Raw genomic sequence first — 12,655 nt, 5'->3', positions numbered from 1 at the left:
GTTAAACAGGAGGTAGAGCCTGTTTTAGGACAACTGTAAATCCTTGTGCACAGCTGATCATTACACATTTTATTTGTACTGTTTCAGAGAGTTTATTGCTTTGTTTTACCCCACATTGTTTTTCCATCAGTGGTTAACAGACTAGAAGTGGGAGGGATAGAGGAGGAAGAAATGCAACATTCATCTAAACAGGTTTGGACTCAAAACTGAGGTGTCTGTTTATGGGTAACATATTCTACTGTTGCACAAGGAGTCGTGACACACACACACATACACACACACACACACATATATATATATATATTTAAAATATTGAAGACAAATCTGTTATCTATAGTAACAATGTGGAACCATAGTGCTACATAGATTTATAAGCTATACGATGTTTGAGATTTTAATTGAAGATAATATTAATGTGCTCTTGCCTGAGTAGCTTTTAGCTTAACTGACATTAATTTCTTTTTTTCTGAAAGAAGTATATCATGAATATTTTTCTTTCTTTTTAACAAATTTTTTTTATGGTGTAAAAGGTTTCGTGAACAATTGAGACCATGAATGCAGAGGCTTACTTTATATTCTAGCACACTTTTTCCACATAACCGCAACCTCAATAAACTTTTTAAAGTCTATTTTCAGAATACAACAGAATATACAAAATACAATAAACCCAATTTCTGGGAAACTAAAAAAAAATGACTAAATGTTTTTTTTGTGTGACATTTTTCCCAAAATAGCAACCAAAACAAACAAAAAACAGGAGAGTTTTTTTTGTTCTTTATTTGACTTGAATGCAGTTGTTTGGTCTGTCTGGTCTCTGTAAATAAGTGTAAAGATAAGCTTTCATCACCATGTTGTGTTATTATTTTTTTTTTTAGCTTGGTCTTACAAGATTTCCAAGTATTAGTCTTCATCCATCTTCTTGCTGGGATTACCACATATCACTTTTCTTAACAGTCTGTGGTGTTTTAGAGCAAATGACAGACAACAGAATTACTACAGGAGCTGAGGTTTCCTGCAGGTCCTGTATACTGTAGCTATCATGGCCTTTGAGTTGCTTGTTTATGCTATCCTTGCTAGACCTATTGCTACTGTATAAATGGATGACCATGTTTTGGTAAGTTTGCATGTACTGTCATTCTCTCCCGGTTTGGAATAATAGATCATTCATTTGCTCCAAAAGAAAAAGAAAAACACAAAAATGTTTAAGAAATAGAACCCCCTTAAATTAACATTTATGGAGAAAAATATTTGCTTAGATTAGTTCCCTCTGTTTCAGAGTATATCTCCTTATTAGCTGCTTTATTTCTGGAATAGTTTTCCTGAAATACCTTGTTAAGAATCTGCTTCGTAATAAACATATTTGTTTTACTCAAAAGTATCCATTGATGTTTTAAATTCATAAGTAATGTAGTTCTCCTTGTGGAACGCAACTATAGATGGATGCATCACATGGGCAGTATAAGCTGTTATCTTCCAGGATGAGGTATTTTCTTTGGTTGCAGCAAAGACTGTGAGCTCTGTGTTTCACACAATTATGATGCAGGAACAAGAAAGAGAAAAAACTAATTGTCAGGATAAAACGCAGCCAGTTCTGATTCCAGAAAGTTTGCAGCAGCACATTTAGACCCTGCTTGTTTACGGCAGAATTATTCACTCCTTTCTTTTCTTTATTTTTCTAACATAGATTGTGCTTTTCTTTCTTCAAAACTCTGTCTCTATTTCATCCTAAGGGACTTGAAGAGTCTTTGCACATGAAAGCAGGGTTCTCTGCACGTGCACCCTTACATGTATGTCATCTTTTCTCTGGTCTTATCCTGCAGTCCTCCTGGCAGTGAAAGCACCATGATGAAAAGTGCCTCTTGTTTATTTTGTCAACAAAAACAGCAAACTGATCAAACACAATCTGATTTTGTATCCTGTGATTAAACATGTTTTATAGTACATTTGAATGAACAAACTCATCTGAAGTATCAGAAAAAAACCTTTTTAATACATGAAACAATGCTAATAAATAAAGATTAACGAAGTTGTAATTTTAAAGTAAAATCCAACAAAACAGACATAACACTGAAAAAAGTACAGTACCATAGCAGAAATTATCAAAAAAAAAGACAACCCTTGGACATTTATAATTTCTTTTTTTTAGAAACTTCTGGAGGCAAACGGATATTGTATAAAAGCTTCAAACAGTCTACAGATATTTGATTCTGATTACAATTTACAAATTTATTGAAGGATAAATACAAGACTGATTTTATTTATTTATTTATTTTTTTTACTGAGGTTTTTAAATATGTCTCTCTGATTATTTTTCTTCCTTCCCCAAAACAATCGATAACACTAATGAGGATGATGAAAGCAGTCAATCACTTCATGGGAAAGTGGGAAATTATCTACAATTGTAAATCAACCTTTCATGGCATCCTCCACGGCTCTCTGCTGTTGCAGCGAGCTAAAATCAGAAGCATCTCTTCAGGTAAATATGGCTACATCGGGCGTAACGGCGCTGTCTTTCAGCCGACTCTCGTCAGTAAGGAGCAAACTTCTGTCTTTCGGGTTTTTTGATGCAGTTCGCTGAGGAGATCTTTGTGGTGTAGGCGGCAAGAGTAGTGTGAGAGGGTGCTGCAGTGACAGCTACAGTGGGTGTGGGACTGGACAGAGTCAGAAACGGGACGGATTTCATCCCAAGAAGCCCAGAGAGCGGGACAGCACCGTACGGAGTACCCAGCATGTGAGTGGGGGTCAGCGTGCCCATGGTGGCCAGGGTTGGTGCAGGAGAGGTGGTTGGGGAGGTGGGCTGAGTGAAGGCCATGTTGAGGTCGACTGGAGAGGCCATGGAGGCTGCCTGGGCGGTGGATTTGGCCGTCTCCAAACTGGGATAGTATAAAAAGATGTGGAAACAGGACAATGAATTAAAGGATTAAACTCCTGAAGCATGCTGGGGGATTCGATAGAAAATTACTAATGGGAATTTTCAAAATATAAAATGCGGTCTGCAACACTTTGGTAAATCCTGTATATGTGAACAGTTAACAGAGGAAAGTCTCTCTTTGCCTTGGATGTGATTTTGCTTTGGTCTGTTTCATGACAATTTGTTGCAAAACCTAAGAAATCAAGAGAGCCTTCTGAACCCCACATCTCTTAAATATGAAATAAGGTTTTTTTGTAGGTTCAACTGGGATGTTTTTAGCAGTCAGTGCCCTACAAACAGTAGATTGATCTTTTTTTAAATTTAAATAATAACTGCAGTGCTTTGGTCTGAATTTGTCATTATTGTAGATTCTTAGCTTTCCATTTGACTGATTTTCCGATATGCCAATTTCAGCATTCACAACCTGCCCCTAATCAGGCTGTGGAGAATAAAAAAAATTCTTAAATAGTAGCAATGGAAATTTCAACAATCCACATACATAATATGTTACTGGCAATATTTAAACACAAACTACATGCCAGATACCTTTTAAAATAAAAATGCCACCAAAATATAAATGAACATGGACCTCCTAAAGACCTTTAAGGATGCTTATTTCTTTCTAAAGTCTTTTAAATTTGTCTGTGCCTTATTTGCTCAATATGAGTCTCAAGAAAACATCTAATTATGGGTCAGTAATGACAATAAAGATCTTTATTCTTCAAGATGTCTTTAATGCAAGACCCCAGGATAGCTAATGAGTTAGCAAACACTAGTGCCAAGAGTCATGGATCAAAATGATGAGCAAACAGACTGTGACATTGTTAGTGTACTATTGTTATCAAAAATACACAATAAGGTAATGTTTTTAAAGAGCTTACAAGGAGCACAGTGTTAATTTAAGCAGCAGGCCCGTTGCTATAAAACAATAGCCAGTAAATACATCAACACATCTGTGATAAAGATGTTGTTTTACTAACTCTAACAGCAGCTCATTGCTTGTTGTAGACAAAAGGAATGAATCCTCAGACAAAGTCTTTCAGCTAATCCTTCATACTAACCCAGGTTGCTAGAATACTCGCCCCGTGAAGTGCTTCATAAATAAAAAACAACTTTTCACACTGATGTAGTAACGTTTCTATTAAGTATTTATTTTAACCACACTCTCCAAAAAGGGTCTGATGCTGGGGGAGGGTTTATTACTGGTGTTGTCCAATGCAAGTTTTAGAGATGTTTGTTTGATGGTTCTGTGCCCCTTAAATCCAACTAAACTACAAAAAAGCCAGAAGACTGTGACCTTGTTTAATAGTCTCCAGTAAACACTTCAATTTAATAAATAACCAAACCTAAAAAAATAAAGAAAGAAAACTGAAGTGACTAAAAATTATCACCCAAGTAGGAATGCAGGAATTGATGAGACAATAAAATTTTTCTGAAATTTTAGGACTCCAGGAACATAACAAAAAAAGTATTTAAGAGCTAACAAAAGTAGATTTTACATAAAACATGTCTTTAATAAATAGAAATAAGCTTCTGCTATTGGATTTTTAGAGAGGGGTCATTAAAAAGAAAGCTAATTTTAGTAATATTTTTACTTATTTAGTAAGGCTTACAGCGCTGCCAAATATTAAATACAGTATAACATCCACTGCGTACAAATGTGTGGTTTTTTAACACTACAATTTTTTTAAGAGAGAAATGGAGCAAATTCCATCAGCCGTCAGCTTTAGTGTCCAGAAAAAATTACCTTTGTCTCCAAAGATAGGAAAATAATGACTGCTGTTATTTACATGGTGGGCAACGAGGGCTGATTACTACGAACCCAGCCTCAAAACCTCTACCTGTATCTTTTATTCCATAAAATGTCAACACAGCAAGTTTTATTATATTAATGTGCTTTCTTGACAATTGGTTCTGCCCTCTGTTTAAGTTTATTTTTAATTTCTTTGTTGTTCTGTGTCTTTGAAGTTGTTTTCCATCAGTTTTGTATTTCTTGAGTTGCTCTCTGTTGCCCCCTTGTGCCTGTTCCTTTCGCCTTGGCTCCCTTCTAGTTAGTTCTATTCACGCCTGCTCCATATCAGCTCATTAGCCCATCCTTTGTTCTGTTTCCCATATATACACCACCTTTATAGTTCCTCATTGCTGGTTTCTTGTTGTTTATTGCCTCCTCATTTTATGTAATTTTTGTTTTCTGGATACCATAGCAAACAATGCAGTTACAATAACACATAGTTGCATACATTTTATTAATTAAAACACAATTGTGGGAGATAACTGTGTATGAATGGATTGGGGGATAAAGAGAGGAATATTTAAAAACATCTCCTGTGGTCTAATAACATTAAGGGTTAAGTTGATTTGCAATCAGGACAAGCAATATCTTTGGAAGATAAATAGGGAAACATGAAGGCTTGATGAAACCATCCCTGCTATTAAGTGAGTTTTAGCATTAATTGGTAGGGACAATTTGTTTTAAGGGACAATTGCAAACTTCACAAAAACACCACAAATCATGAATAAATAAGAAGAAATACTAGAGCAACATATTTGTACATCAGATGTGTATTTAAAGCCTCACTAGAAATCTTCAAACTTGACACAACCTGTTAATTGAAAAGGAGCTTTAGAAAGAGTCCAATAGAAAACTAGTGTGCAAAGTTGTAAGCAAAGCAGTTTATAATCTGACTCAATCTGTCAGTTAGTTTGGGGCAACATTCCTAGAAACTATTGTAAGGAGCTTATGAAAGGATCTCCAAAACACTGGACCTAAGTAATACAGTGTAGAATCCAATTCTTCCAAAACAGAAAATTTATGTCAAATTCTGAATGTGAAAATCCTCAACTAAATGTGTTTCTAATCATTCTGGTATTTATCAAATAGAAATAAATTTGGTAATCCTAAAATTCCTGAAATAGTAAAAGTAAAAGTAAAAATTTAGCTTTCTTTGTCTTTCATATTTGCACAATATTAACTTTCCTTTAAAGAAAAGATTTCTATTCACAGCTATTTGTATTGGCTAAATATATGCACAAAACATTAAATCATCTTAAGTTGAATTATTCATAAAAAAAATTATACGATGTTGAACTGCAAAGACAATGCTGATGATAACAAAAGCTTTTTTTCTTCTAAATGCTATAGTGAAATTCCCAGCATTAAAAGCCCCACTCTAATAGTCCAAGTTTGACTGTTGACCTTGTCAGACCAACAGATTCCTCTAACAGCAACACATTAGATGGCTTTATGAGGGTCTTACCAGGATGTAATGAGGTACTGGGCCAGGTTAATGCTGACTGGTGTTCCTGTGATGGTGACATGGCGGTCACTTGTTCCATCCAGCTGGCTGCCAATTTTAATCTGAGCCCCTGACACCTGCCGGATCTCGTTGATCTTGGTTCCCTGACGGCCGATGATTGAGCCAATCAGCTGCAAAGGGAAGCGTTGATCAGTTTTCATAGTTGATGCTAATTCAACACTTCATAAATCAATACTGTTCAACACCTCATTTTCTGATTTTATGTCAGTTCTTCAATATCAAAGAGATCTGAGACAAAACATTTTCACCAAGTTGATTCTGTTTATGCAATCAGTCATGACACAACACAATTTGTCTGTAAAACGTTGTATCTAAAAAAGATCTGCTGAAATTTCATTTTTTTTAAAGAATGAAAGAATTTGTATGAGTTTATTTTCTTATACATTTAATTTACTTCTATTTTCGTAAAAAATACTTCTAAGTAAAGCTAATCTTCTGGCTACTTTACCCACATAGAGCTGATTAAGGTTGAGTGTATTTATAAGGTGGAATAAAAGTTTGGGTCTATGTTTAAGCATACTGGTTTATGTTGAAGTCTGCATTTTGTTCGTACACACAAATAAAATACTGTACACAGTAGTTATAACTAAAAACTCTGCACCGTTCTAATGCTATCTATATTAGCCTAATTTAAGTACTGAAAAAACAACAAAAACAATTTCTTCTGCAGTTATCGTTGGTTTTTAGTGACATTTTTAATGGTACTGTAATTCGTTTTAATTACTTTAATGCCTTGGTTTGAACATTTATTTTTTTTTGTCTTTCTGATTACACAATTTCTTCTGGTGCAAAAATTGAATCAGATGTTATGATGTAACACTTACTGAGTATGCTTGTAGCCTTTTTACCAAATTGTTATGCTTGGATAATTGTTTGGATGACTAAATTTACTACTTGAATTTGTTACACTGAACTACTTATTTAGGCTAAAAGCACAAAAACCAATAGAAAATGGATCAAGAGGGCAAAAAGTAGTTTAATTGTCCTTGTTGTAATTTTTGAATGAGTACAGTATCTGCTTATTTTGTAGTAACTTAAACACCGAAATTATCACAAAGTCCGCCAAAAAATTCTGATCATTATTTGACAAGCAGCAGCACAAAAGAAAAAAGAAAGATTGTCTCTGAATAAATCAGAGTAATGCTTACTCTGTCTTTCAGAAATTCAGTTCTGTTTAGCTGACCTGATACAAATTCAAATATTGCAGTTACGTTGCTTCTTTTAGTTGTTTGGTCATTTATCATGAATGTCAAATGCACTTTTCTATCCTGCCAGGGTCCAGCCTAATTGCTCCTGCGTAATAACGGTAAAGGAGACGGGAGGAGGCACATTTGCCTCTCATTAATCTGGGACGCTAAAAGATTATTGATTGCTCAGAGTGGTGACGGCTTCCCAAACAAATCACTTCCCAAACAAACACCAGCTAGATGCATCTCTGCACTAATGGAAAACATAATGGGAAAATGACTCCAATACATAACGCACGTTCCCGTCGGCCTGAACACTCTCTCTGCTGGAAGCAGATGAGACAAGATGAGACATTCTATTGCATCCCCAAAACATTATTACTTTTTCCCTGCTTTAGTTACCCCCGACTGGACCTCTGGCTGCGTAGTGACGATGCATACTTAGCAGCAGATGAGCTAACAGCCACACAAAAACATTGCATGGTGCCAGGGGTTTATGCAGTCAAATATACAGCATTAGCAGCAGACAGTGATGAAATGCTTGTAGTATATGAGTGTGTGGCTTCTGATGCTATTTGACCCTTGACTTTGTCTTGATGTATAAAGCATAAGCTGGTTTCACGTTCCCGTCCTGACAAGTCAGCAGCAACCGTTTCAAAATTTGTCTGAAGGATCCGCTCGGACTGCATGGCTATTATTAGCCCAGCAGTACTTTCAGGTAGGGGGTGGACAGAGAGCGGCCTGGCCTAGAGAGCAGCACTACAGACAATGGACGCCACAGACCATATATAGCCGATAAAGCCTCTTCCTATCTGAGAGCAACAATTTCCATGGGCTATCAATAGCATACAGCTGTCATCAGTCTGCCTACACTGCTGTGTTGTATGACTTCAGACGGTTGACATTTCTGTATGAACCTGAAAAAAAAATCCAAACAGGTGAGACTTCAGATATGATGATTTCATTATAATTGAGGCTACCAGGTGCATCTGATCTACATATGGCCTATAGATTGATGAGTTCCTGCTGAAAGTACACAGGAAGAGGGATGAGGCGACAAAGGGTGCAGCATTTTTCTTCCTGCTAAATCTTCCAACTTCCGCAGAGGCGTAGCAGCACAATGCTGACTGGGTGTAAGCAGCTTCAGAGAGCATCTGTGTGTGGAAGTGTGTGTGCTCATATAAGCCTTCTTTAGGGCTTCAGTGTGCCCCCACAAAGTGGGTTTGTGCAGCCCTAAGAGGGAGGAGGGGTTTACGGTGGGCCTTGGAGGCTCAGTCACGCTCTAAGTCCTCTCTTCTGGAACAATGGCTGGAGCGCACAGCTGTCCCTGTCACATATAGCACTGGACTCCCTCAGTCCTCTGATACAGTGTGTTGTTTGCCATGTGGGGGTTTCTTTGGGAATGGGAGGTGGGAAAGGGGGCCTGTGGGTTACTTCAAATTAATTAAAGCATCAGGATATATCCTACACATTATCCTGAACAAATAACAAATGGTCTATTTCTATTTATGCACGTGCAGAAAAAAATCTGCACGTGCAGTCGATTGTTGTTTTTGGTTGCTTGATCTAAATGCTACTGCTAAAAACTCAGACAAGAGTGTAAATTCATGGCCATAAAAACGAACTGACACAACTTAACCTGGGTCACATTTTGTCACATTTTAACAACAGTCTTCAATAGGATTTTACTTGAGACGCCAACACAAATATGCACACAAACGTGAGTAGAAATGAATTTATACCTCATTTTCAAATCTTTAAACAAATAATTTAAAATGTGAGATTTGGTGTGAGATAGGTTTAGAAGTCTTATTGTTAGTAAATACAGTTCACCTGATATGATTTAATCCTAGTAGCAGTGATTAGGTGAGAGGTTTCTTAGAGAACATTCAGGGAGGACACCACAAAGACCACAAAATACAGCAGACGGATCGGGTATAAAGTTGTGGAAAATTTTAAAGCAGGGGTTTTAAAACAATTTCTCAGGTCTAAAACATCTTCCAGAGCTCTGTTGAATAAATAAAGACTACAGCACTGCTGCAAACCTACAAAAATAGTCATCTACCTTAACTAAAGGCCTATAAACAAAGAGAACATTAATCTAAGAAGGACCAGGATAAAAATACTGTAAGCACTCTGGAGAGGCTGCTGATCAAGTGGGAGAATCTGTCTGAAGAACACATATAAGCCCTACCTCCACAATGGAAGAGTAATGAGTAAAAAACGCTTGGTTTACAGAAAGCCATCTTGTTTTAAGCCAAATGTAAAGGACAGAGCAAACATGTGGAAGAAGGTTCTCTGATTAGATGCTTGCAAAATTCGTTTAAATTTGAAAGCAGAAAAAAAAAATCTGAACCTTACCGTCAGCATAACTTCCCCGCAATAACGTGAGGTAATGGCAGCGTTAGGCTCCAGGCAAATTTTGATTGGTCATAAACAGGAAACCATGGGAGTTTAGGAATCATGGGGGTAAAATATAAGGAACTCTTAGAAGGGAAAACATCCATATTCCACTAATCAATTGAAGAACCAATTGATTATTAAAGAATTAACTGATTAGCCAAATCAAAAGAAGAATTGACACAGCAGCTGGTAGAGATACTGTAAAAAGGGGTTTTAATTTCTGGAAACTAAACAGAAATAAAACAAAAACACCCCAAAATTTAAAATCCTTGTATCACTTTCCTATCTCTTCACAATCATTTACTAATTTGTGTTGGTCAAGCACATAAAATCTCAATAAAATGCTCTGAATTTTGTACCTATAATAATAATAATATAAAAAGAAATATCAGGGGGTATGAATAATTTTGCAAATCAGAAAGGCTTTGGTTATGAGTCAGGTTGGATCACAGATCCTATTATTTCATACACTCTGCAACATCATTCACTGTTCTGAGGAAATGTGCAGAAATATTTATCCTCCGTCTTCATTACACTTTACTTCTTATCGTTTTGGAAATGCAGCTATGCAAAACTAGAGCTGACATTGCTGTCTAAAGCAGCCACACCTAACGCCAGACTGATTATTTCATTGCGATTTCTGCTCTCAGATCAGAGAGTCTGCTCATCAAACCCAGGCGGAGGCTGAGCAAGCAAAGGGGGGATGGATATTTCTCTCTCTGTTTCCTTATTGGCTGTTTTGACAGCAGACAGCTTCTAAGTAGGTCAGGAAACATGAGAGGATTTTACTGATCACTCTTGGGAGTCAGTCTAAGACACTGGCAGTGCCGTCTGAACGATAATGCAGAAAGGATCCATTTCAGCTCAAAAATCCCTTTAACCTTGGTGAAGTCCGAGGTTTGGGTGATGAAGATAATTAGAGTGTTGCCCGCATTGCTTTCATCTCTTTTGAACTCACACTGCACTATCTTCCTTGTTGCATCTCCTCACCTGCTGCAGAGCTGTGTGCATGAGAGATTAGAACTGGATATAGAAATACTGATACGGAAAAATCAAGTGGAGTTTTCTTACATCATTGGGAATAAGTAGCTCCTGAGACGTTTGAGAGTTTGAGTCCATTCCTGACGAAAGAAAATACAAACATTCAATTAGAGAATTTCTATAAACATTTGGGTCCATTAATTCACAAAGCCATATAAAATATCCCTAAAATATTGCAGAAACTATTCCAGTACAAAACTACCCAATAGTCAGAGTTAATCTCCATTTTATTTGTTTTATTTTTAACACAGATCTCAATCCTTTTTCTTTCATTCAACTTTTCTGAATAACAGGGCACATGACAGAGCAAAGGTGTACAATGAAGAGAAATCCTTACTAATAACACATACCAGGCATAATTGTGGAGGCAGGCTGGGCAATGGGACTTAGGCCTTGTTGCATGGACAACTGGTGCAGTTTGGCCAGCTGGGAAACAAAAAGGAGGATCTTGATTTAGAGAGACGCCGAACTACAAACTCATCTGGCTTTATAAAATGTACACATTGGACCGGTATGGTATTCTACCAAAGTGAAAACCCTGAATAAAAAATGTTTTACAGTTTCTACTAAAAATAAATAACATCATCTAATTGGGTCCAATTTAAAAAAGTAAAATCATTTATTTAAGCCATTGCAGCCAAGATTCTATAATATATTAAGTATGAAACAGCTGCCACATTGTCTCCCATCCTGCTGATAATGCTAGTGTAGTGTGACATCAAGTCCTATCAACTCTCTAATCTATGGATGTGTCCTCTGATGCATTCTGAATAGTGCGTATTTATTAGCATGAGGGGTGTGTAAATCCGTGTTTAGCCCTGTCAGGATGGGGAATATTACTTATGTTGGGATGTTCTTAGCTTGGCTTTTTTCATATTTAACCATAAACTAATGATCTCAAAATAGTTTTTTCATGTGTTATGAGAACGTTGTAATAGATGTCTGAAATTTGAATGTATATATATGTATATACATATATATATATGTTACCCTGCTACAGTGTCTGATAGATCACAACTTAACGTTGGGATATTATTCTCCTTTATACTATGTGTGCTTATGCCATTAAAATTATGGCATAAGCACACAGCATAAGTTGTGGGTATACATGTATTATCTATATCTAAGTGCCTTGCGATGACATTTGTTGTGAGTTGGCACTATACAAATAAACTGAATTGAATTGAAAGGATTGTTGTGATAAATAAACTTTACAAATCTAAACCAAATAAGCGCTTAATATCCCCTTGTTTGTCATAGACATAGTGCTTACATCTCAGGAACATTAGTATGATACCCTCAAATTAAATTGGAGGGCCCAATATTACCCCACTATGTGCATCAGTGATTATATAGCTTTCCAAATATTTATTTTCCTGTAAATTAAAAAGAATATTGTGAGAATGCTTCCACAGCTAACCATGGTTTGCAGCAAAGGGGGAAAGAGAGTCAGTACTTCTACGTATTCTATACCCTCCAGATTTCTTCAAAAGTCCCAAGGAAGAAGTTGAAAAGGGATAATCTTATGATATTAATAAAGTAATACTGGGACATTTTTGACATCACAACTTTTAAATCCTCAGTATAACTTTATACCATAACCGGTCCACGCCTAAAGAAATTACAGCTCTCCCAGAAGCAACCGTACCTCTGAATGTGGAATGCCATATTGATTTTGCAAAGTGTAGGCCTGAAAGAGAGCATCCTGCATTAGTGAAATCATAGCAGTAAAAACATCACATGGGCATTAGCAGCTTCCTAAAGAAAGTACATGATAGTCAATACAAGCTGCTACA

General features: G+C 36.5%; 1 protein-coding gene across 1 annotated transcript in view; it reads right to left on the bottom strand.

The window, feature by feature from the left end:
- Window positions 1–2,266: 2,266 nt before the first annotated feature.
- LOC119774148 (poly(rC)-binding protein 4-like) overlaps window positions 2,267–12,655 on the bottom strand; it is a 59,466-nt gene continuing 49,077 nt past the window's right edge. The window contains exons 10-14 of the mRNA XM_038271526.1: window positions 12,508–12,549; window positions 11,210–11,285; window positions 10,890–10,939; window positions 6,169–6,338; window positions 2,267–2,873 (exon numbers count right to left, since the gene is read on the bottom strand). Of these exons, the coding sequence (XP_038127454.1) occupies window positions 2,528–2,873; window positions 6,169–6,338; window positions 10,890–10,939; window positions 11,210–11,285; window positions 12,508–12,549 (684 nt within the window). The 3' untranslated portion in view covers window positions 2,267–2,527. The remainder of the gene's footprint in view (window positions 2,874–6,168; window positions 6,339–10,889; window positions 10,940–11,209; window positions 11,286–12,507; window positions 12,550–12,655) is intronic.

This window comes from Cyprinodon tularosa, unplaced genomic scaffold (genome assembly GCF_016077235.1).
Source record: "Cyprinodon tularosa strain WSP-4 unplaced genomic scaffold, ASM1607723v1 ctg8, whole genome shotgun sequence".
Lineage (NCBI taxonomy): Eukaryota > Metazoa > Chordata > Actinopteri > Cyprinodontiformes > Cyprinodontidae > Cyprinodon > Cyprinodon tularosa.
This window is presented reverse-complemented; position numbering and strand designations above follow the sequence as displayed.